The sequence below is a fragment of the Eubalaena glacialis genome, chromosome 9 (assembly GCF_028564815.1).
Source record: "Eubalaena glacialis isolate mEubGla1 chromosome 9, mEubGla1.1.hap2.+ XY, whole genome shotgun sequence".
NCBI classification, from domain to species: Eukaryota; Metazoa; Chordata; class Mammalia; order Artiodactyla; family Balaenidae; genus Eubalaena; species Eubalaena glacialis.
This window is the reverse complement of record NC_083724.1, coordinates 115,239,998-115,265,334: the sequence shown is the minus strand read 5'-3', so window position 1 is coordinate 115,265,334 and position 25,337 is coordinate 115,239,998. Positions and strand designations below refer to the sequence as shown.

Genomic DNA, 25,337 nt, shown 5'->3' with positions numbered 1-25,337 from the left:
TTAGGAATAATATCTTTTATATGACATTGTTTATTAATTCTGATTAAGCCTCATTTCAATTGTTATTTTATATATACACAATAGGACAGATACACTTTAATAGGTACACACTATTATATTAGCAGATGTACATATATACCTATATATAAACATATATATTAACAGATGCTTTTAAAAAATATTAACACGGAAAATCGGTCTTTATTTTAGCTCCTGGCTTTAAAGTCCTTCCTAAAATGTTATATTCAACAATTTGCTGAGAATTCACATTCTAGTTTCCCTTTCATTTTTTTTTTAACCCTGATCAATCCAAAAATGGAAAAAGTAGCAGTTACTCTCTTTCTGATTCTTAACAAGCTAATCAGGTATACAGTTACAAATTAATCAAGTTCTACAAAAAAAAAAAAAAGCTTCCTTTGTATACCTTGAAATTATTAGGAGTTAAGTTCGTGGACCCAGTGGATTATGAAATTTGAAAGCTCTATCTTACGGCTGAGTGCTCTGGAGGTTGGGGAATGTAAGCATATAAGAGGTGAATTACATATGACACATGTAGGAAAGGAGGCAGGAAGGCATTCAGGTATCCATTCTCCCCACCTAGAGACCACCAAGTCCAACCCACTATATCACCACAGTGTTGAGTAGGCAAAGGGCAGTGTAGCCCTATGTGGGCACAGGGTACTCAGAAAGATTCACTTCTCAAAACTTTCTCTAACATTCTACCAAATAAAAACTCATTAGGCTAGTTAAGTGATTGATTTGATGTGGCAAATATCACGTGGGGGAAGAGTGGGGGATAAGTCCATTATGGCTTTCACACTTTGTCTTGAGTTACATTAACCACCATTCCTAAAATTTTACTGAAATCTACACACATGAAAAATTTATTTACAGAGGCAACAGATACCAGCGACAGACACACTGGTAATAAAGACATGGGTTAGAATTCAGCTCTGCCACTTAATATTTAAGTTTTTTTGGGTCAATTACTTAATTTTTGTGAATCTCAATTTCTCTGCTCTACCTCACACACAGCATGGTTGTAATGATTAAAAGTGAAACCAGTCATGTAATCAACTTCTCCCTCAAACCTAAGGATTGGTACTATTTGCAAACTTGAGAAAAACAAGAGGTGGGCACAAAGGAAGAGTGCAGATGTGGGTGAGGGTGCAATGGCAGAGGACCACAGAGCCAGAAGGTTCAACGAGACCACTAGATGAGTAGAGGACACCACAGGAGCAGTTCTAAGAAAGAAGCCATAAAGTATCCTACCTATGCAACAAGGTAGGATGTATGTAAATTAAATATTGATAACAATTATAAACACATATATATCTAATGATGACACTTGAATGTGTGTAATTGCTGGATTTAACTACAAACCTTAGTCCTGGCTAAATAGGTTTCCTGTTTATTTTGAGGACACAGTTGAACTACAACATTATGATAACCTTAGAGTTAATAGTCAATTTTTTAGATCGTTATAGTCAAGTTTTAGACTCTGGACAGTCTTCCAGAGACTTTTGTTAAAAAGAAAGTTTTCCCAAATTTCTTGTTAGGCTAACACACATTTGGGAACTAACTATTATTTTTAAAGCTCATTAAAACTGATTAACGACAGCAACAACAACAAAAAACAGGCTAGCATTCTAACAAATTTTATTGTTGATACCCACTCTACTTAGCATAATTAAAAGCTAACCTTCTTACATTTTAACTACTAAAGTAACTTCTATTTGCCCAAATGGTCCTCTCTCTTAATCTTGACAGTGATACAGATGTTAAATTCAAAAGGAACATCTAAACTTTGGCCAGCTTAAATAAAGCTTCAGTTTCACAAAGCTTAAATAATAGGGTCCTGTAGCTGCTCTATGAAACTATTCATTACAGGAATTACGTCGAAATCTATTGGGTTGGCCAAAAAGTTCGTTCGGTTTTAAGTAAAAATAAAGACATTTTTCATTTCCACCAAAAACTTTATTGAACAACATATTCATTAACCAAACGAACTTTTTGGCTGACCCAATAGATACAATAGTCCATTTAGCCCAGAATTCCCTATATGGCATTTCCACCCTAAAAATAAATTCAGGACAGTTTGTTCAGAAGATATTTTACCTTTGTGGTACTACAGGATAGATCTTCCATATGGCAGTATTAACTCACCATTATACTATCTTCAAGTCGTAAAGTCTTACAGAAGAACTACAACTCATAATTATAGGTTATAATTTTATTTCTGACAAATTCCTGCTACAGTTTCTTTTATATATACTGTAACTCATCTACCTGCAGGCTCTCCTCCCTACTACAGTAGTGATAATCTACTGAAAACAATGCTTTTATCAACTCTTTCCTACAGACCTGAAAGAACTCCTTTAATTTCCACCAAGTTAAACATAAATTATGTATATGGAATTCAAATCTTCCCCAAATCTGTACTGCCTCTTAATATACTATTCTTATTACCATATCTAGCCAATCTGCAGTTTTTATAAGACTAATCATGTCTTGCCTTTTCTACCTGTTACCGTTCCCTTAACTTTAAATAAAGCTCCTATATTTCAAAACAGAAGCTATCCTTTAAAGCTTAGCTCAAATTCATCCATTCACTTGACATATTAAGCCCTTAACATGTGCCAAGGACAGTTCTAGATCCTGGAGACACAACAATGGAAAGCACATCAGTGCTGCCCTCAAAATGTCCCAGGTCCAGGGTGAAGCCTTTCCTAATCACCTCTGTTGAAACTCGACTTCTTTTCTCAGTGTTTCAAACTCTAAGTGTTTACACTTATTTTGTAAGAGATAACATTAAATTTGTGTGTGTGTGTGTATGGCATCTATTGCTAAAATTAGAACTTTAGCTTCTTAGGGGTAGAAACCATGTCTATTTTTCTGCTTAAGAACATTGCTTTTTAAATAGGTGCTCAAAATTATTTTGTTGATTGGCATGTTGGAGGGAAAAATTAAGAGTATACATATCATGATAAAGTCATCCTATCAGAAAAAGTACTTACAATGGATTTAAGGATTATAATGTTTGTTAGAAATTCAGAAAATGCAGATGTTAGTAATTAGAGCCATAAAGAGAAGGCTAACCTTTGCTTTGATAACAGAGAGAATGGAAAAGACTTATCAAGCAGCAAAGAGAAAGAACTTAAGTAGAGAAGAAAATTAAATGTTTTTGAATTAAAAACATAAAAATTTTAATTTTTTTCTTTATCACTAAAGGGGGAGGGGGCATCACAGTTCTTACAGGTAAAGAGCTGAAATACAGCTTTATTACTCAAAATCAGTCTTAAGAACATAAACATTTGGAGGACTCTGAATAAGAAAGGAACTAACCTCATTAATTCCTCTACTTTATCATCTACATCTAGGTCCTCTTCTGAGGCTTCAAAACTGTATGACCTCTGACCCATGCTGTTTGCATGGTAGCGAGTTGGTGACATCTTTCCATTGGATGTGGATAATCGCTCGTTATTCTCCCTCCCATTCTGATTGGTAGTACAAGGCTGTGGGGAGGTATCATAACTGTTGCTAGGTGATGGGGACATTCCAGAATGCTGGGTCTGTGTGGAAGCTGTAGCTGTAGAGGAAGATGCTGGAACATTGTTGGTAGTATTCCCATATGAACTTCCTCCATAGCTGGACCTTCTTCCAAACTTGTCACTATGCTCTTGATCAAGACGGTCCAAAGTTTCCAAGGCATGAAGAATTTCATGTTTAGTCATTCCAGTACGTCGAAGGCGCTGAAGCAGATCTATCTGCTCTATGGTAAATCTGGGTTCATCTGTATAGTGAGACATGGTTTCCAGCAAACTAAAACAAAAAAACATTTTTTTAAGTTCCTTTATTTACAATATCTACCAAAGAATATATCATTATGTATTGAGAATGCAAAGAAGATAAAATATTTCTATATCAACTTCTTTACTGAAAATGATTAAGACATTATTATTATCATATTATAATAACAGTAATATTTTGTTTTATCAGCAAAACTGACCTAGGAACTCTGTGACTTCATTTACTGTAGACAAACAGTTTGGTAAGCTTAGCCCAAGTAAATACTAATAACCAGCAAGAATATTTAAATGGAAAAGTAAGAAAGGCACATAAAAAAATTTATCAAGCACCATTTCACCCACCACTTTGCAATTTCATGAGTATTTCATCTCTGTAATGTATTCTCTCTTAATAGTTATCCCAAGAAATGGATCTTTCGTGGTTGTGGCCAAACTGAACTATTCATTTTTCTTAGGAAATTGCTTCTACATTATGCTTCCTTTAACTAACACAAGATACTGTCGCACACCAGAAAATGTCTCAGAGTCAATAACAATATTAAGTTCAAGGGAGTTGTCAAATATCATAAAAATTCTCACTACTTGAATTCCTTTCTTATAAAACCTGACTTTCTTAAGATTTTTTTAAGTGGGAATTTCTTCTATTTTTGTTTTTATAGTTCTAGTGCCAAATACGTTGCATGGCATGCAGCAGGCTCTCAGTAAGTGCCTGCTGATGGAAGTAAATGTCAAAGAATTTTCTCATCCTTTCCAGGTAAACTTCTACTCTGGGCCAGTTCCCCTAAGCTGTTGGAGATCTGTTTCTCTATCCCTCTATACTAAAAATTTATTGAACATGCACTCTAGGCAGGCATTGGGCAAGAGTTTCATGTAATATAATCTCAGTTCCTCACGACAACCCCCTGTAGTTTCTTTTTAAGTTTTATATTGATTGATTGATCGTTGAGGAAACTAAGGCTCACAATGCTTTTGTATCTTGCAAACAAGCCCGATTAAGACATAGAAAAGATTTAAACCTTACTGACTCCAAAAGCATGCATCATTCTGCTTTCCAATATACGGCAGGACTTACTGGAATCAGATGATATGGGACACAGGCTTTTGTCCTTTTTTAAATCTCCAGTTTAAACCACTTAGATAAAACCACTCTACTGATGGACTAGGGGTTCTAGTAACAGTTTTTTATATTTAAGATCTTTGCTCCATCTAGAATTTATATTTACCTAATGAGTGTGAAAGGATTTGAGCTTTATCTTTTCCCAAATGGATAGCTCATTTGTCCAATATGCTTTACTGAGTAATACATCTCTTCTCCTCTGGTCTGAAATGCCACCTTTATCACATACAAAATTTCTACACAAACCTGTATCTACCTTTGGAGTCTCTATTCTATTGCAATGATTGCTTTGTCTTCTAAGTCTTTTTAAAAATAAGCAGGCGGGACTTCCCTGGTGGCGCAGCAGTTGAGAATCCGCCTGCCAATGCAAGGGACACGGGTTCGATCCCTGGTCCGGGAAGATCCCACATGCCGCGGAGCAACTGAGCCCGCGCGCCACAACTACTGAGCCTGCGCTCTAGAGCCCACACGCCACAATTACTGAAGCCCACGTGCCTAGAGCCCACGCACCACAACGAAGAGTAGCCCCGCTGGCAGCAACTAGAGAGAGCCCAATGCAGCCAAAAATAAATAAATAAATAAATAAAATTTTAAAATAAATAAATAAAATTAAATTAAAATAAGCAGGCAGAGCTCTATAATTTTTATGTGAAACAGTTCTAGTTTTAGAGACAGGCTCATTAAAAATAAAAACAAACATTTTGTGGACCTAAAATAATAATGCTGCAGGTCATTTGTGCCCATGGGCCACAGTATCTGCCTTATACCTATAAACATTTTCTTTTGCCCTCTTCCAATATTCATTTGTGACAAGCTATTCATCATAAAAGTCCTGTTTTCATGATTATTACATTCTTTCCTGATTGCCTAGTTTTTTCCTCCAAGGTTTTATAATGTAAAATTTTAAACACAGAGAAAAGTTGAAATAAATTTACAGTTAATGCCCATACACTAACCACCTAGATTTTACCATTAACATTTTACTTGCTTTACTACATATCCATCCATTCCTTATGCATCCATCCCTCTATTCATCTCATCTTTTGATGCATTTCAAAATCAGTTACAGACATCTGTACACTTCCCCCTAAATACTTCCACATGTATATCATTAATTAGAGCTCAGTATTTGTTCAGGTATTTTTTCTCTTGAAGTAAAATTTACATAAAATAAAATATGCAAATTTGTTTACCATCTATGAGTTCTGAGAAGTACATCCACCTGTGAAATTCAAATCCCTATGAAGTTACAGAATATTACCATCACCCCAGGAAGTTCCCTCATGCCCCTTCCTGGTCAGTCCCTGTCCTCTTCCCTCAGAGGCAATCACTGCTCAGATATTTTTCCCACGACAGATTACTTTTGTCTGTTCCAGAACCTCATCTAAATGGAATTTCTATGTACTCTTTTGTGTAAGGCTTCTTTCAGTATAAAGTTTTTGAGATTCATCTACGATGTTGTATGTATCAGCAGTTTGTTCCTTTTTATTACTGAATAGTACTTCATTGTAGGAATATACCACAGTTTTGTTTACCATTCTATTTTGGAGACCTGGACTGTTGCTAATTATTAGCTATTCTAAATCTTTGGCAATTACAACTGTACTCTGATAATTTTCTTGTTAGCTTCATATACCACCCCCCCCCCAACGCCCCCCATAACATACCATCGGCTACTTGGGAGAGAGAGAGAAAAAAAAAAAACTTTCAACCAGTGTAACTCATTTACTTTTCCTCCTGACTGATGTCAAAAGAATAGTACACCTTGCTTAACACAAATGCTCTATTATTAAAATGCTATGCAGTGTTGGTAATGTTCTGTTCTATGCTAGTTACATTACATAGGTACATTAGCTATGAACATTCACCAAGTTGTACACTACTGATTTGTACATTTTTCAGTAGGTATATTACACTCAAAATTTGTTGAAAAAGCTGTGTAAACATCTTCCTAATGGCTTATAAGAGACACTTGACACTTTAGTTTCTATCTTAACCCTCAGCCCTTGGTCCTTTCTATCAAGCGCTTAGTAACACATTAATTCTTAATCCTAGGAAGTTCTTTTTAAAAGTAGCTGCCAAATCCCTTTAGTAACCCAAATAATTTACCTCTTAACTTACTGATTTGGTAAATTCAGGTTTCTAAACATTATCCTTTTCTCTTGAAAATGGAGTTGTCCATTGCTAACTTCATGCTTTGAAGGTCTTCATACTTTCAAAATTCGTCATAAACTGACCTTGTTTAGATACAAGATTTCAAGGACTGTTTTATTATACAGACAAAAAAAATCAATTATGATATTTTCCTATCCCATTTATATCAGAGCAGATAGTATTCTGTATATAATTCTTCAAACGTCTCTCTGTATGGAACAGCACTCTGTATATATTAGCATAAAACTAAAATAAATTACAAGAATTTAACCTGTTAATTGAAAAGTATCCATCCTAAAGCTTATATTAGAACTACCAGAACTAAAGATTCCACAGTATCTGAAGCAATGTAATATTATGTTATTTCAGATTCCTTGACTATGGGAAACACTTTTAATCCAAAGTCATAAAAGAAGATAACAGAAGGCACCTATTATTTTGTCTGCACAGAATGCCTCATTGTTTCCAATCACATGTTCTTGGGGATGTCACTCAAAATACCCTACCTTCTGGCCAACAGGGTGGGCACACAAGGAAACCAAGCTTTGTTCTCCTCAAAATATTCAGGTTAGAGTAGAAGGAAGATGGACAGTCCCTGTAACTGTGCTCAGCTGTGGGAAGATGTTAGTCTGGTATATTCCTCACCATGCAGAAGAAGCTAGTTTGTAGGAAAACAAAGCAGGCATACTAAGAAATGCAGAGCAAAGGGGAAAGTTCTACAGTGTTCATATCCATTGTTCTAGTCATTCCTAAGCCCCTACTTCATCCCTGCTCTTCTTCCCCACCAGGGATTGAACCCGTGTGCCCCCTGCAGTGGAAGTGCAGCGTCTTAACCACTGGACCACCACGGAAGTCCACCCCTGCTCTTCTTGCTATATTGTTATGTAAGAGCATAAACTTCCATTTATGCTTCACCTTGTTTAAATTAGATGTCTATGCCTTGCACCAAGAGAGGTCCCTAATACAAAGATATACCTAAAGTAAAAAGATCTACAATTGCTAGAATAAAATGTATGACTCCTATAGAGCAGAATGATAGTGGCATAATGAGCAGGATCAAATCATGCATATGACACTGAAGGTACAATATTTTACTAGGAAAATGCCAAGATTAGAAGCTTTCTTGGATATTGAGAACAATATTCCAGTGGCATTAACATAAACAAAGGTACACATTCTGTCATTTTCGAATTTTATTTCTTATAATTCACCTAGTTTAAGCACATAATCATGAAATTATGGCAAAAATGACCTACAAAGGTCATCTAAGTCCATGATACCAGCAATTCTTTTATAATAGAAAAAGATAACATGTAAGAACTGAATTAATTTTCCTATGTAGCAGAAGAACTGTTCACAGGATAAGGAACATCTTTCACTTCAAATTACTAATCTGAATGCAGACTCAGGCCAACAATAATTGAAAATGATGTGAGAAGAATTTCGACACTGTAATAACACAGACAATGTCTGAAGCATAAAAGAACAATTAAATTCAGGAATTATGCCTCAGTTCATAAACTGACATTCTAAAAGACCATACTATTAGACCATAATAGTAAATGTATTTTACAATAAATTTTACCCCTACTTGGATATGTAAACCCTTCTTGCATAAGGCCCGAGGTCCAGAACATACTTTCTTAAACTAAATCCTATAAGCATGAAGGTTAAAGCATTCACAAATGATTAATCTTGAAATCATATGTGCAAAAATGACACAACTACCTTACCTGTAAATCATCAACAGATAATAAGATCTTATTGGATAACACAGCATTTTCTTCAGCTTGACTGCTGTCTTTATCTTTTTATCTAGAATGACTAGGCAAAATATGGTCTAGTCATATATTAGTTTTGTTTGTCATACATGGTATTTATTCCATGATGATTTAACACATTATTGCATCAGTCATAATATTAACCAACTAAAGATGTACTAAGGCCCTTCTTACTATTTATGGCACATTACTCTCACAATTATTATTACCATCAAAGGAGAGGCAGTTTTAAAGTAAGAAAATGACAAGAGTGAGAATACGTAAGAAATGAAGATTTGCTGGGGATTGAGCTTCACCGTATGGTAAAATGATTCTATAATTCAAACCAATGGCAGAACTGACTAACGCAAAGAAGAGAGACTATGACTACAGATAATAGTATAAAAATGTTCTTTTCATAATAAAAAGATTTTGAGAAAAAGAAGATTATATTCAATTTACAATCACACTTTAATAGTTATTTTTAAATTACCACTAATTAAGGTTGAGATTTTTAAATTACAGCCACCTTATACACATTTGGGAAAATAAAATCCTAGTGTTGATAAAAACATGCAAGTTTATAGAGGGAGATATAAATTAGGTGTGCAATCAGAGAACAGGAGACCATTTAGACAAAAATCATTCAACTAACATTGATTGAGTGACCCCTATGTGTCAGACCATGTACAAGGTAGAGAGGACGCAACAAGAAACAAATTAGGCAAAAATTCCTGGCCTCATGATGCTTACATTCTGATGGTTATAGAAAATAGCCATTAACAAATAAATTGTATTTTTTAAAAAAGGGAAACTCAGGCCCAAAGCAAACACAGTGCCTTCCCTTTCCCAAGGACACAGCTACTTAGCAGCAACTCAGGCTACAGTTCACACCACCTGGCCTATTCCAGAGACTTTTCGATATATGATAAAGCCAATGAGAGAAGAAAAAAGTTTAACGAAAAACCTAAATAACAAGGAAAATCTATCTTAATGTCTACTTACTGGATTATAGAACTGTCAACCAAAACAGAAGGAATTTAATTGAAATATAGATTGCACCAAATTTTAGAAAATGCTTATGCTAAAGGCACTCTGCACTAGACTCTAAAGATGAACTTAATGAGCTAATAGATACTTTATCTTCTCTAATACCTGAAATTCCCAGAATACTTTTATTCAGAGGCCTATTTAATATGAACTAGTGGTTACAGCTCATGTCCTAGCACAAAAAAAACTCTCTACATAATACCACCATCCAATTTGTATTTTTTGCCAGACTCCAAAGAAAAGTCTACCAGCTACATTAGCTAATAGACTTAACTACATTATTATTCCCAGTAGGTAAAGAAAATGGCTAAGGTGCTTAGTAGTTTGCAAACAAAAGGCAGCATTAAGGTAGCATTCTTCCAATATTCTGCTTGTCACAAGGTATTTAATACCAGCCATCTGTTTCACAAATTTCTAGGCTATTAAGCAGTTTAAAATTATATGTAATTTTATGTTCAATTGAAAATTAATGTTAGACTTCAAACTTGAAACAGAAATGGTAAAAGAGAAAGTTGATAGATTTGAAAATTCATTTCTTACCACATAACTATGAAAAAATTCTTTCACCTCTACAAATGTCTGCTGTCATTTTTGGATTATAATCATAATGATTTTTTAATTTTATTAAAACAATTGAGAGGATGAAAATTAAGAGAAGAATTAGATACTTACACCACTGGAAAGGAACTGAGCATACTTTACATGAGGTGAATCAATATCTTTTCTAGAGATGATCAGCGTTATTTATCATTCTGTAGAATAAAGAGAAAATTCAGAAATAGTTTTTAATCAAGTATTGAACAAAAATTTTAATTATATACTTAAGGATTAACAGTTAACATCAGATAATCATGTTTTTTAAATTATTTTGTAATTGTGAAAGGAAACATTGGTTTGAAGGAAAATTTTAAAAATAGAAAAATGCTTTTGATAGCTTTCAAAATCATTCACTTGGAAAAAGTAATGAAAATCATACCCCTGAAGTTTAATCTGTTACCAGACACCACCGAGGGAAACAGATTTAAACATGCAGTGAAATATATATAAATACACACACTGTAGTGACATTCAAGATAACTTGTTGATAATAACATCAGTGCATTTATGTAGAATCCTATAAACAAAAAAACACACCACAGCATGATTGCAGCTAATAGTCTTAACTGCGGGGTAAATCCTGGGGTCTAGTTCCAAGTCTATTACTTATTTTACTGCTAGCCAAATCTTCAGTGACTGAATTTCTCTAAGTCTCAATTTCCGCATCTATAAAACAGGGATAATAGATAACTACTTCAAAACGCTACAAGAATTTAAAACATTTTTAAAATGGTGGTGATGAAGCACTTCACAAACTATCAAGTAGCAGGGACTATTAATACCAGTTAAAAAAAGACACCAATACCCATGTCGATTCCTGAACAGAGTGTAAGTTAATAATGGAGTGAGTCTAGTACTTCTATCTTCTGATTAGCATTCTACTGTTTTATTCAGCATTCAGACACTGTGACCCCTTTCAATTCAGACATAGATCTGAACAAAAAGTGAAATCTACCATTCACAGTTTAGGAGCTAAAGATCATGTATTACTGACTGAACTTATCAGCAGTTTCAAACCATAATCTATAGAGGCAGCTATTTCCATGAACTCAAAGTTAATATTATAAATTAGACGAAAGTTAAAAATGTTGATGTCAAAAACTCTCACATTAAAATACACATTCAGCACTGAATTATATAAAGCAAGACCAAAGTGTCTAACAGTGACTAATGATATATGTGAAATGTACAGGGTAAAGTTAGAAACCTTTCACATTTCATATCCTAAAATTGTAGCTTTAATGAAGTTCCTGCTGTAGTTAATTTTATTGCTGACTTAAGAAACACTGGTCCTAAAGGTAGATACAAAATACAAAGAAAATCTACTGAAAATATTGTTGATTACATTTCCTAGCAACACCAAGCCACAAAACTGATTACTGGTCAATACACGTTTTTTCCACTCTTGCTCAAATTCAGTTAAAATATACTAAGTACTTACTTGCCCTGACATAGGCACAAGGTCATAATATGAGTAAGATATGGTCCCAGCAGTGTAGGACCTTATTAAACTATGGGGAAGGGTCAAATAAAAATCACACACACACACATCCTTCTAATAAAAGGCATAATGTGATAAGTCTAAAAATTCAAGGTTTATGAGAATAACAATTTAGAAATTAATTTAGGTCACAGAGAACTGGGAAGACTTCTTCAAGTGAGATCTCAGCTGTTACCTGAAGTTTAGAGTAAGACTTCCACCAAACCAAAGTGTGAAGGGAGGTTAGAATCAGTGGAGGAAAGAATCAGGGAGAAGGAACAATTAAAAGAGATTATGAAGGATGATTAGGGAATAAGTAGACCTGTGTTGTTGGCCTTTAACATGTATGTATGAGAAGACAGGTAGAAAGGGAGGACTTCCACAATCTATGGAGGGCTGGTAAATGCCTTGCAGTAATTCTGACCTTTATTCTGTAAGTATGAGAATGATGCTACAGCTGAATCAGACAATCTAGGAAGTAAATCACCAAAGACCCTCATTTCACAGATGAGGAAACTGAGATTAAGACACTGATACAGATTTGTATAACTGCAAATCACTGAATTTATGTCATTTATATTTCAGATATAAATGGGCTCAAAATATTCTATAAAAATAAAATATTCTAAGAACAGAAGACCAAGCAAGCAAGGTGCTATGAGTTCTCTACTCTCAGGTTCAACGTCACAGAGCTCTCCTAGCATAGGAGACAGATTTTTTTAAAACTGACAGATTAAAAATGTATATTAAAATCACACCCATTAGAATGGCTATAATCAAAAAACAGAAAATAACAAGGATTGGCACAGATGTGGATAAAATAAAAGCTTTGTGTGCTGCCGATGAAAATGTAAAATGGTGGTGCCACTATGGAAAATACAATAGTATGGCAGTTCCTCAAAAAAATTAAACACAGATTACCATAAGATCCGCAATTCCAATTCTGGGTGTATACCCAGAAGTGAAAGCAGGGACTCGAAAATATATTTGTACACCCAAGTTTATAGCAGCATATTCACAAAAGCCAAAAGGTGGAAACAAACTCAAATGTGCATCGATGGATGAATGGCTAAACAAAATGTGGTACATACATAACATATAAGGGAATATTATTCAGCCTTAAAAAAGAAGGAAATTCTGACATCGTAACATGGATGAACCCTGAAGGCATAACACTAAATGAAACAAGCCAGTCACAAAAGGTCAAATACTGTATAATTCCACTTTTAAGAGGTATTTAGAGTCATCAAATTCAAATAGAAAGTAGAATGGTGCTTGAATGGGGCTGTGTAAGGGGGAGTTATTGTTTAATGGTACAAAGTTTCAGTTTGGGAAGATGAAAAAGTTCTAGAGATGGATGACAGTGATGGTTGTACAGCAATGTTTATTGTGCTTAATGTCACTGAACTGTATGCTTAAAAATGGTTAAAATGGTAAATTTTATATTATGTATATTTTATTACTGCAAAAAGCAGAGTGTTATAATAAAAGAAAATGTACATTAAAAGGTATCAGGGATAAAATTCATGGATGCTGAATCATATATAAGCACCCAGCTATAAAAAGCAAGTAAGTTATAAAAGATAAAAAATCAGCTCCTCATTGGACTTCTAATCTGTTATACTTTAAAAAAAGAGAGAGAAAGAGAGAGTTGAAGAACATTCACAGGGGACAGAGAGAAAAGAATTCTATACCAACAAAACTTACACTTTGATATATGAAAAAAATTGCAAATATGCAAGAATTCAGAGAGTATATTTTCTCAGTTACCCCAACTGAGAAAAACAATTGAGAAAGGGTTCTAACTAAGAAAAAATAAACCAGAATAGAGACGTGGTAACAGGGAAGATGATGAGAAAGGGTAATATAAGCAATGAAACTTTCAGTTTATATCATATAATATACATTTAGATAATAACTGAATATCTAAGAATGTATAACTTACATGAAAAATAAGGACTCTTTAAACGAAGGACTTTATCCCCAAAGAAATTTTAATAGATATCTATTCAAGATGTACTAAACTATCTATTCAAAGTAAAAGAGTTGTAGGCAGGTGAGATGGAGTGAGGCAGAAGTAAAAGTACTCCTAAGATCTGAAAGAAGAGAATGAGGGGAAAACAGAAGAGAGGCAGAAAGTACTCTAAAGGTCTCATCTTTTCACGGTCAAGAAGACACCTGGGGGAAAAATGCGCATCTTTTTGGGGAAAATAGTATTTTGTTTTAAAGTAACTGCAGAGAAACATGTATCAGTCGAGGTATAATTTTAAGGTCAAAAGTATTGAGTGGGGACTTCCCTGGTGGCGTAGCGGGTAGGAATCCACCTGCCAATGCAGGGGACACGGGTTCGAGCCCTGGTCTGGGAAGATCCCACATGCCACGGAGCAACTAAGCCCGTGTGCCACAACTACTGAGCCTGCACTCTAGAGCCCATGAGCCACAGCTACTGAGCCTGCACTCTAGAGCCCGTGAGCCACACCTACTGAGCCTGAAAGCCACATCTACTGAGCCTGTGCGCCTAGAGCCCGTGCTCCGCAACAAGAGAAGCCACCGCAGTGAGAAGCCTGTACACCGCAACAAACAGTAGCCCCTGCTTGCTGCAACTAGAGAAAGCCCACGTGCGGCAACGAGGACCCAACGCAGCCAAATACATAAATTAATTAAATAAATTTATATTTAAAAAAAAGTATCGAGTAGGATAAAGATTATACAATTGTAAAATATACAGTTTATGACCAATATATAAGATTTATAAACTTGTATATACCAAATAACATAGCAGATAATAAAGCAAAACTTATTAAAACTTTAATAATTTTATTTTTAAAGATACACATATACTCACTGATGTGTATAAAATTGATGACTAATAAGGACCTGCTGTATAAAAAAATAAAATAAAATTCAAAAATTAAAAAAAAAGAAAAGAAAAAAAAAGATACAAATATACTGAGTTATTTCAGTATACCTTGTAGAAGAGACAAATATAGTTGCAAAAAACAAAAAACAGAAATTATATTATCAATAAACTAATTTCAGAGATACGTAGTATAAAAAATTTAGGAAAAGGTACCAAAAATATTTTTAGTTATAAATGACGAGATGACCTAGATAATCTTTGGATCAAAGAAGAAATCGAAAGAGAAATTATGATCTACATAGTAAGCTACGACAAAAAATAGCTATGATTTAACAATCATAATAAAAACCCAGGTGACCTAGCAAAATTTGTATTCAGAAGTAAATTTATGGCCTTAATAGCTTTTAATATTTTTAAAAGGCGGGGGCGGGGGGACACCCAGTAAATAAGAAATTAGAAAAAATACAAACTGTATCAAACTGAACTAGGAAGAAGGAACTAAGAGATACTATTTGATGTTAATATAAAGTAAAAAAGTTATAAAAAGCATAAATAAGTCCAAAAGCTAGCTCTCTGAAACATGATTAAAGAATCACTCAGATAGTCTAATAAGGGGTTAAAAAAAAAAAGAGTGAGAGTGAAAACTCCCGATAGTCAAAATGAAAAGAGAAATCATAAGTATAGGAGAGAATTAAGAAAATAAGACAAAGCTAAGAAAATACAAATGCAATTTCTTGGCAATTCATTTGAAAACCGAAGAGAAAAATGTTTTCCCAGTAAGACAGAAAATATCAAAATTGACCCAAGAGAAATGAATTGAGTAGAACCAAATAGCATGAATTAAAGGTAATTAAAAATCTACTATAGGAGGAGGAACCAAGATGGTGGAGTAGAAGGACATGCTCTCACTCCCTCTTGTGAGAACACCAGAATCACAACTAGCTGCTGGACAATCATCGACAGGAAGACACTGGAACTCACCAAAAAAGATACCCCACATACAAAGACAAAGGAGAAGCCACAATGAGACGGTAGGAGGGGTGCAATCACAGTAAAATCAAATCCCATAACTGCTGGGTGGGTGACTCACAGACTGGAGAACACTTATACCACAGAAGTCCACCCAATGGAGTGAAGGTTCTGAGCCCCAAGTCAGGCTTCCCAACCTGGGGGTCCGGGAAAGGGAGGAGGAATTCCTAGAGAACCAGACTTTGAAGCTTAGTGGGATTTGATTGGAGGACTTCGACAGGACTGGGGGAAACAGAGACTCCACTCTTAGAGGGCACACACAAAGTAGTGTGTGCATCGGGACCCAGGGGAAGGAGCAGTGACCCCAGGGGAGGCTGAACCAGACCTACCTGCTAGTGTTAGAGGGTCTCCTGCAGAGGCGGGGGGTGGCTGTGGCTCACCCTGGGGACAAGGACACTGGCAGCAGAAGTTCTGGGAAGTACTCCTTGGCGTGAGCCCTCCCAGAGTCTGTCATTAGCCCCACCAAAGAGCCCAGGTAGGCTCCAGTGTTGGGTTGCCTCAGGCCAAACAACCAACAGGGAGGGAACCCAGCCCCACCCATCAACAGTCAAGCAGATTAAAGTTTTACTGAGCTCTGCCCACCAGAGCAACACCCAGATCTACCCACCACCAGTCCCTCCTATCAGGAAACTTGCTCAAGCCTCTTACATAGCCTCATCCACCAGAGGGCAGACAGCAGAAGCAAGAAGAACTACAATCCTGCAGCCTGTGGAACAAAAGCCACATTCACAGAAAGAAAGACAAGATGAAAAGGCAGAGGGCTATGTACCAGATGAAGGAACAAGATAAAACCCCAGAAAAGCAACTAAATGAAGTGGAGATGGCAACCTTCCAGAAAAAGAATTCAGAATAATGATAGTGAAGATGATCCAGGACCTCAGAAAAAGAATGGAGGCAAAGATCGAGAAGATGAAAGAAATGTTTAACAAAGACCTAGAAGAATTAAAGAACAAACAAACAAAGATGAACAATACAATAATTTAAATGAAAACTACACTAGAAGGAATCAATAGCAGAATAACTGAGGTAGAAGAACGGACAAGTGACCTGGAAGACAGAATGGTGGAATTCACTGCTGCTGAACAGAATAAAGAAAAAAGAATGAAAAGAAATGAAGACAGCCTAAGAGACCTCTGGGACAACATTAAACGCAACAACATTCACATTATAAGGGTCCCAGAAGGAGAAGAGAGAGAGAAAGGACCAGAGAAAATATTTGAAGAGATTATAGTCGAAAACTTCCCTAACATGGGAAAGGAAATAGCCACCCAAGTCCAGGAAGCACAGCGAGTCCCATACAGGATAAATGCAAGGAGAAACACGCCGAGACACACAGTAATCAAATTGGCAAAAATTAAAGAAAGACAAAGAAAAATAATTGAAAGCAGCAAGGGAAAAACGACAAATAACATACAAGGGAACTCCCATAAGGTTAACAGCTGATTTCTCAGCAGAAACTCTACAAGCCAGAAGGGAGTGGCATGATATACTTAAAGTGATGAAAGGGAAGAACCTACAACCAAGATTACTCTACCCAGCAAGGATTTCATTCAGATTTGATGGAGAAATCAAAAGCTTTACAGACAAGCAAAAGCTAAGAGAGGGCTTCCCTGGTGGCGCAGTGGTTGAGAGTCTGCCTGCCAATGCAGGGGACACGGGTTCGAGCCCTGGTCTGGGAAGATCCCACATGCCGCGGAGCAACTAGGCCCGTGAGCCACAATTACTGAGCCTGTGCATCTGGAGCCTGTGCTCCACAACAAGAGAGGCCGCGATAATGAGAGGCCCGTGCACCGCGATGAAGAGTGGCCCCCACTTGCCACAACTAGAGAAAGCCCTCGCACAGAAACGAAGACCCAACACAGCCATAAATAAATAAATAAATAAATAAAATAAACCCAAAGTTAAAAAAAAAAAAAAAAAAAAGCTAAGAGAATTCAGCACCACCAAACCAGCTGTACAACAAATGCTAAAGGAACTTCTCTAAGTGGGAAACACAAGAGAAGAAAAGGACCTACAAAAACAAACCCAAAACAATTAAGAAAATGGTCATAGGAACATACATATCGATAATTACCTTAAACATGAATGGATTAAATGCTCCAACCAAAAGACACAGGCTTGCTGAATGGATACAAAAACAAGACCCATATATATGCTGTCTACAAGAGATCCACTTCAGACCTAGGGACACATACAGACTGAAAGTGAGGGGATGGAAAAAGATATTCCATGCAAATGGAAATCAAAAGAAAGCTGGAGTAGCAATACTCATATGAGATAAAATAGACTTTAAAATAAAGAATGTTACAAGAGACAAGGAAGGACACTACATAATGATCAAGAGATCAATCCAAGAAGAAGATATAACAATTATAAATATATATGCACCCAACATAGGAGCACCTCAATACATAAGGCAACTGCTAATGGCTATAAAAGAGGAAACTGACAGTAACACAATAATAGTGGGGGACTTTAACACCTCACTTACACCAATGGACAGATCATCCAAAATGAAAATAAATAAGGAAACAGAAGCTTTAAATGACACAACAGACCAGATAGATTTAATTGATATTTATAGGACATTCCATCCAAAAACAGCAGATTACACGTTCTTCTCAAGTGCGCACGGAACATTCTCCAGGATAGATCACATCTTGGGTCACAAATCAAGCCTCAGTAAATTTAAGAAAATTGAAATCATATCAAGCATCTTTTCTGACCACAACGCTATGAGATTAGAAATGAATTACAGGGAAAAAAACGTAAAAAACACAAACACATGGAGGCTAAACAATACGTTACTAAATAACCAAGAGATCACTGAAGAAATCAAAGAGGAAATCAAAAAATACCTAGAGACAAATGACAATGAAAACACGACGATCCAAAACTTATGGGATGCAGCAAAAGCAGTTCTAAGAGGGAAGTTTATAGCTATACAAGCCTACCTCAAGAAACAAGAAAAATCTCAAATAAACAATCTAACCTTACACCTAAAGGAACTAGAGAAAGAAGAACAAACAAAACCCAAAGTTAGCAGAAGGAAAGAAATCATAAAGATCAGAGCAGAAATAAATGAAATAGAAACAAAGAAAACAATAGCAAAGATCAATAAAACTAAAAGATGGTTATTTGAGAAGATAAACAAAATTGAGAAACCATTAGCCAGACTCATCAAGAAAAAGAGGGAGAGGACTCAAATCAATAAAATTAGAAATGAAAAAGGAGAAGTTACAACAGACACTGCAGAAATACAAAAGCATCCTAAGAGGCTACTACAAGCAACTCTATGCCAATAAAATGGACAACCTGGAAGAAATGGACAAATTCTTAGAGTGGTATAACCTTCCAAGACTGAACCAGGAAGAAATAGAAAATATGAACAGACCAATCACAAGTGATGAAATTGAAATTGTGATTAAAAATCTTCCAACAAACAAAAGTCAAGAACCAGATGGCTTCACAGGTGAATTCTATCAAACATTTAGAGAAGAGCTAACACCCATCCTTCTCAAACTCTTCCAAAAAACTGCAGAGGAAGGAACACTCCCAAACTCATTCTATGAGGCCACCATCACCCTGATACCAAAACCAGACAAAGATACTACAAAAAAAGAAAATTACAGACCAATGTCACTGATGAATATAGATGCAAAAATCCTCAACAAAATGCTAGCAAACAGAATCCAACAGCACATTAAAAGGATCATACACCATGATCAAGTGGGATTTATCCCAGGGATGCAAGGATTCTTCAATATACGCAAATCAATCAATGTGATACACCATATTAACAAATTGAAGACTAAAAACCATATGATCATCTCAATAGATGCAGAAAAAGCTTTTGACAAAATTCAACACCGATTTATGATAAAAACTCTCCAGAAGGTGGGCATAGAGGGAACCTACCTCAACATAATAAAGGCCATATATGACAAACCCACAGCAAACATCATTCTCAATGGTGAAAAACTGAAAGCATTTCCTCTAAGATCAGGAACGAGACAAGGATGTCCACTCTCACCACTATTATTCAACATAGTTTTGGAAGTCCTAGCCACGGCAATCAGAGAAGAAAAAGAAATAAAAGGAATACAAATTGGAAAAGAAGAAGTAAAACTGTCACTGTTTGCAGATGACATGATACTATACATAGAGAATCCTAAAGATGCCACCAGAAAACTACTAGAGCTAATCAATGAATTTGGTAAAGTTGCAGGATACAAAATTAATGCACAGAAATCTCTTGCATTCTTATACACTAATGATGAAAAATCTGAAAGAGAAATTAAGGAAACACTCCCATTTACCACTGCAACAAAAAGAATAAAATACCTAGGAATAAACCTACCTAGGAAGACAAAAGACCTGTAGGCAGAAAACTGTAAGACACTGATGAAAGAAATTAAAGATGATACCAACAGATGGAGAGACATACCATGTTCTTGGATTGGAAGAATCAATATTGTGAAAATGACTATACTACCCAAAGCAATCTGCAGATTCAATGCAATCCCTATCAAATTACCAATGGCATTTTTTACAGAACTAGAACAAAAAATCTTAAAATTTGTAGGGAGACACAAAAGACCCCGAATAGCCAAAGCAGTCTTGAGGGGAAAAAACGGAGCTGGTGGAATCAGACTCCCTGACTTCAGACTATACTACAAAGCTACAGTAATCAAGACAATATGGTACTGGCACAAAAACAGAAATATAGATCAATGGAACAAGATAGAAAGCCCAGAGATAAACCCACGCACCTATGGTCAACTAATCTATGACGAAGGAGGCAAGGATATACAATGGAGAAAAGACAGTCTCTTCAATAAGTGGTGCTGGGAAAACTGGACAGCTACATGTAAAAGAATGAAATTAGAACACTCCCTAACACCATACACAAAAATAAACTCAAAATGGACTCAAGACCTAAATGTAAGACCGGACACTATAAAACTCTTAGAGGAAAACATAGGAAGAACACTCTTGGACATGAGTCACAGCAAGATCTTTTTTGATCCACCTCCTAGAGTAATGGAAATAAAAACAAAAATAAACAAATGGGACCTAATGAAACTTAAAAGCTTTTGCACAGCAAAGGAAACCATAAACAAGACCAAAAGACAACCCTCAGAATGGGAGAAAATATTTGCAAACGAATCAACGGACAAAGGATTAATCTCCAAAACATATAAACAGCTCATGCAGCTCAATATTAAAGAAACAAACAACCCAATCCAAAAATGGGCAGAAGACCTAAATAGACATTTCTCCAAAGAAGACATACAGATGGCCAAGAAGCACATGAAAAGCTACTCAACATCATTAATTATTAGAGAAATGCAAATCAAAACTACAATAAGGTATCACCTCACACCAGTTAGAATGGGCATCATCAGAAAATCTACAAACAACAAATGCTGGAGAGGGTGTGGAGAAAAGGGAACCCTCTTGCACGGTTGGTGGGAATGTAAATTGATACAGCCACTATGGAGAACTGTATGGAGGTTCCTTAAGAAACTAAAAATAGAATTACCATATGATCCAGCAATCCCACTACTGGGCATATACCCAGAGAAAACCATCATTCAAAAAGACACATGCACCCCAATGTTCATTGCAGCACTATTTACAATAGCCAGGTCATGGAAGCAACCTAAATGCCCATTGCCAGACGAATGGATAAAGAAGTTGTGGCACATATATACAATGGAATATTACTCAGCCATAAAAAGGAACGAAACTGAGTCATTTGTAGAGACGTGGATGGATCTAGAGACTGTCATACAGAGTGAAGTAAGTCAGAAAGAGAAAAACAAATATCATATATTAACGCATGTATGTGGAACCTAGAAAAATGGTACAGATGAACCGGTTTGCAGGGCAGAAGTTGAGACACAGATGTAGAGAACAAACGTATGGACACCAAAAGGGGAAAGCCACAGGGGGGTGGGGATGGTGGTGTGCTGAATTGGGCGATTGGAATTGACATATATACACCGATGTGTATAAAATTGATGACTAATAAGAACCTGCTGTATAAAAAAATAAATAAAATAAAATTTAAAAAAAAAGGAAATCTACTATAGACAAAGACATCGAGACCTGTTGGGCTCCCAGCAGATTCTTAATCTTAAAATAAACATAGTTCTAATAATATTAAACCATAGAAAAATACCAAAAATGTTTCATTTTATGAAGTCAGAATAACAATACCAAATCTAATAGTATGTAGCACACAAAACACCATAAACCAATTTCACTTAGAAGTTAAACGTAAAAATTCTAAAGAAAAAAGAATCAAATCAGACAATAGAGTCTAGCCACATATCAAAAATAATATACTATCATAATTTATTGCAGGAATGCAAGAATGGTTCATTTTTAGGAATCAACACAATTCAATATATCAACAAATTAAGGAGAAAAAAAATCACAAGATTTTATCAATGGATGCTAACAAGGCATTTGGTAAAATTCAGTAGCTACTTTTAATAAAAGCTCTATGGAAAAGAATACTAAAAAATTAAGCATTTTTGGAAAGAAGAACAATTGCAAGTGTCCTAAGTAGCAAAACATTAAAACCATTTCAAATAAAATTAAGACTGTATGCACACACAATAAATATATATATTATACATATGTGTGTGTTTTTATATATATAAAGAACTTGCTTCTATATGTAAATTTGATGATTTGTGGAAGAGATCCAATAATGGTGGTTACTTTGAGTATGGGGTGGGAACCGGACAGATTAGGGAAGGGATGGGAAGGAGACTGTTCCCAGAAAACTTTATTATTTTAACCATATGAATGTTATTGCTCAGTGAATAAATCAAATCAATAAAATTAGAAATTAGAGCAGGAAGCCCACTGAACCCTTTATAATTCAACACTGATTTGAAGATTATAGGAAACCAGTAAGACATAAAAATGAATTAACCGGCATAAATATTGGAATGAAAGAGAAATATATACCTTTTTGCTAATGATTGGATGGAATAGTTTAAAAATGTAAGTTATTCTAGTAAAAGAAAGCTGAAGTTAGTAAAATAGATTATTAAGGAGAGGTATGATACAACACTTAAAATTAATTTAAAAAATTTTCTCTAGTTTAGAAGGAGACACCTAGAAAAATGGGAAAAATATTTCATTCACAGTAGTAACATTTTCCCAATATTTAAAAATAACTGTCTTGAGAAAAAAGCCCAAAATTTTTTTTTAAAATTTAGAAATAGGACCTGAAAATTATAAAGCAGGAAGTCCAAGAACCACCAAGAAAATTAAACAAAAGGAGAAAACCAGAAGTGGACTTCACTGGCCAGGGTTCATAATATATTAAAAAGACACTAATCAAATCAGTACAGTACTGGCATAGGAACAGACACACAGATGAGTGGAACAGAATAAAGAACTTAAATAATGATTCCAGCACATATAAGAAAATGTACAAGCCAAAGGTTAAATTTTATTTCAACAAGATAGGATAAATTATTTTTTAAAATAATCCTCACAAAACTTGTTATCATCTAGCAAAAAACATTAGATCTTTATCTTACATTATATACATAAAAAATTAAATTCCATGTCAGTCTATTTATCTCTTGTAAAAATAATATACAGTGTGTGTGTGAAAAAAAAAATTAAATTCCAGATGCAGTAAAGACAAATGTAAAAAATAAATCACAGAAATACATTCTACAACAAAATTTAGAAGATGACATGTCTTTAAGCATTCTTAACAAAGAACAGAAACTTAAGACAGACATAAAGAGTTTAAAATTTCCTATTATGAAAAAATCATAAACAAACTAAGGAATTAAATCAGAAAAAATATTTGACATGTAGAGAAAAAGCAGATCCAAGTTGTTAAGTTTATAAAAACACTCAAACTTACTAGAAGTCAGGGAAATAACAATTAGTTTAACAATGAGATATCACTTTGGCAAAAATTTAAAAGATTGATAATATCTCCTCAAAGGGTACTGTCATATTTCACTGGTCTAAGTGAAAAGTCCTTTTGGAAAGAAATCTTGCAACATATATTAAAATTTAAAGTACTTACACCTTTAACCTAGTAGTCCTACTCCTGGGAATCTATCACATAGAAACAAAAGTAATCACACATAGTATGCACAAGGATATTTATTGTCACTTATTTTCCAATTTCTTGTCTCTATAAACAGAGTTGTTTCAATCAATACAGGAATGGCTGAATAAACTACAATATACTTTGATCAATTAACACAATGCAATCCCTAAAAAGAGTAAATTAGAGTTGTATCAGGTGACTTGGTGGGATTTGCACATTATAGCATTAAATTTAAAAAAAGGAAAATGCAATCAAATGAGTATGATGAGGTTTAAAAAGAAAAACTACAACCAAAAAAAAAATCCTTTTCTGTGTGTGTCTCATGTGTGTTTATTGATATACATACATACACACACACATAAAGTACATGAGCATGGAGAAAAAATAGGTGGTCAACAGGTAATGGAGATGGGGTTAAGGATGGGGGCATATGTAGGGAATATTGGTCAGGAAGGATAAATGCATTTATGCAATAGATATAGACACACATTTATGCAATGAAATTATAAAAATTCCTACTATCAGAAATGGACTCAATTATCAAATGATTACGTTAGGGTTGTCAAAATCCAACACAACGTCAGGCTGAGCGATGAAAAAGCCTACTGTCAGCACTGCTGTCCCTTGAAGAAAAAATATAATCTGGAAACTCCATTAGGAGTAAGAACCTGTAAATGCTGTCTTACCCACAGGTGGTAAGAAGGCTCTTTTTATCCTAGTTTTCCTCTTTAATATAAAAAGTAGTAAACTGTATAAGGTAAAGGAAAAGAATTTCAAAAGCCAAAAAATAAAAGTTAAGTCTGCCTCCTACCCCAAACTCCTTTTTCTCTTCCACTCAGACACCATTCAGTTTCTTCATACATCTTTGAACATGTAAGTATAACTTTAGGATAAATTCCCAGTAGGGGAATTGTTATGACAAAGGGCATACACATTTTAAATTATGATAGATTTTGTCAAATTGCCTCCCCAAAGAGGACCAATTTATACTTCTACCTTCAGGAAATGCTTAATTGTGAATCCCGTATGTCAGTGGTGATTTACAATTGAATTTACATTGTGCGTGTATCTGTTTTATTCAGTAATGGTAAACACAGAAAGGGCAGAATATTTAAAGAAAGCAAAGCATAAGAGACAGTGAAGAGTTAGCTTAGCTATAACAGCACAGGCAGCAAGTAAGCCATCAAAGGGAGAGGTAACGGGACAGTGCCAATGCCAATTAGTGAGACCCTTAAGCCCAGATATGGATATCAAAAAAGACTTCTCAGAAGTTTGAAACAGCCATTACAGAGCTCCTTCCACTGGTCTTTTAGCACCTCACACAGAACACATTGTTATCCATCTAAAATACCTATTTAAAGTAAAACAAAAAATGTGTTA

General features: G+C 35.2%; 1 protein-coding gene across 9 annotated transcripts in view; it reads right to left on the bottom strand.

Annotated features, from left to right (window-relative positions):
• Nucleotides 1-25,337, bottom strand: part of HMBOX1 (homeobox containing 1) — a 181,174-nt gene that overhangs the window by 88,297 nt on the left and 67,540 nt on the right. For all 9 annotated transcript variants that reach the window (XM_061200742.1, XM_061200745.1, XM_061200743.1 and 6 more), the window contains exons 2-3: nucleotides 10,563-10,642; nucleotides 3,346-3,822 (exon numbers count right to left, since the gene is read on the bottom strand). In XM_061200742.1, the coding sequence (XP_061056725.1) occupies nucleotides 3,346-3,822; nucleotides 10,563-10,585 (500 nt within the window). In that variant the 5' untranslated portion in view covers nucleotides 10,586-10,642. The remainder of the gene's footprint in view (nucleotides 1-3,345; nucleotides 3,823-10,562; nucleotides 10,643-25,337) is intronic.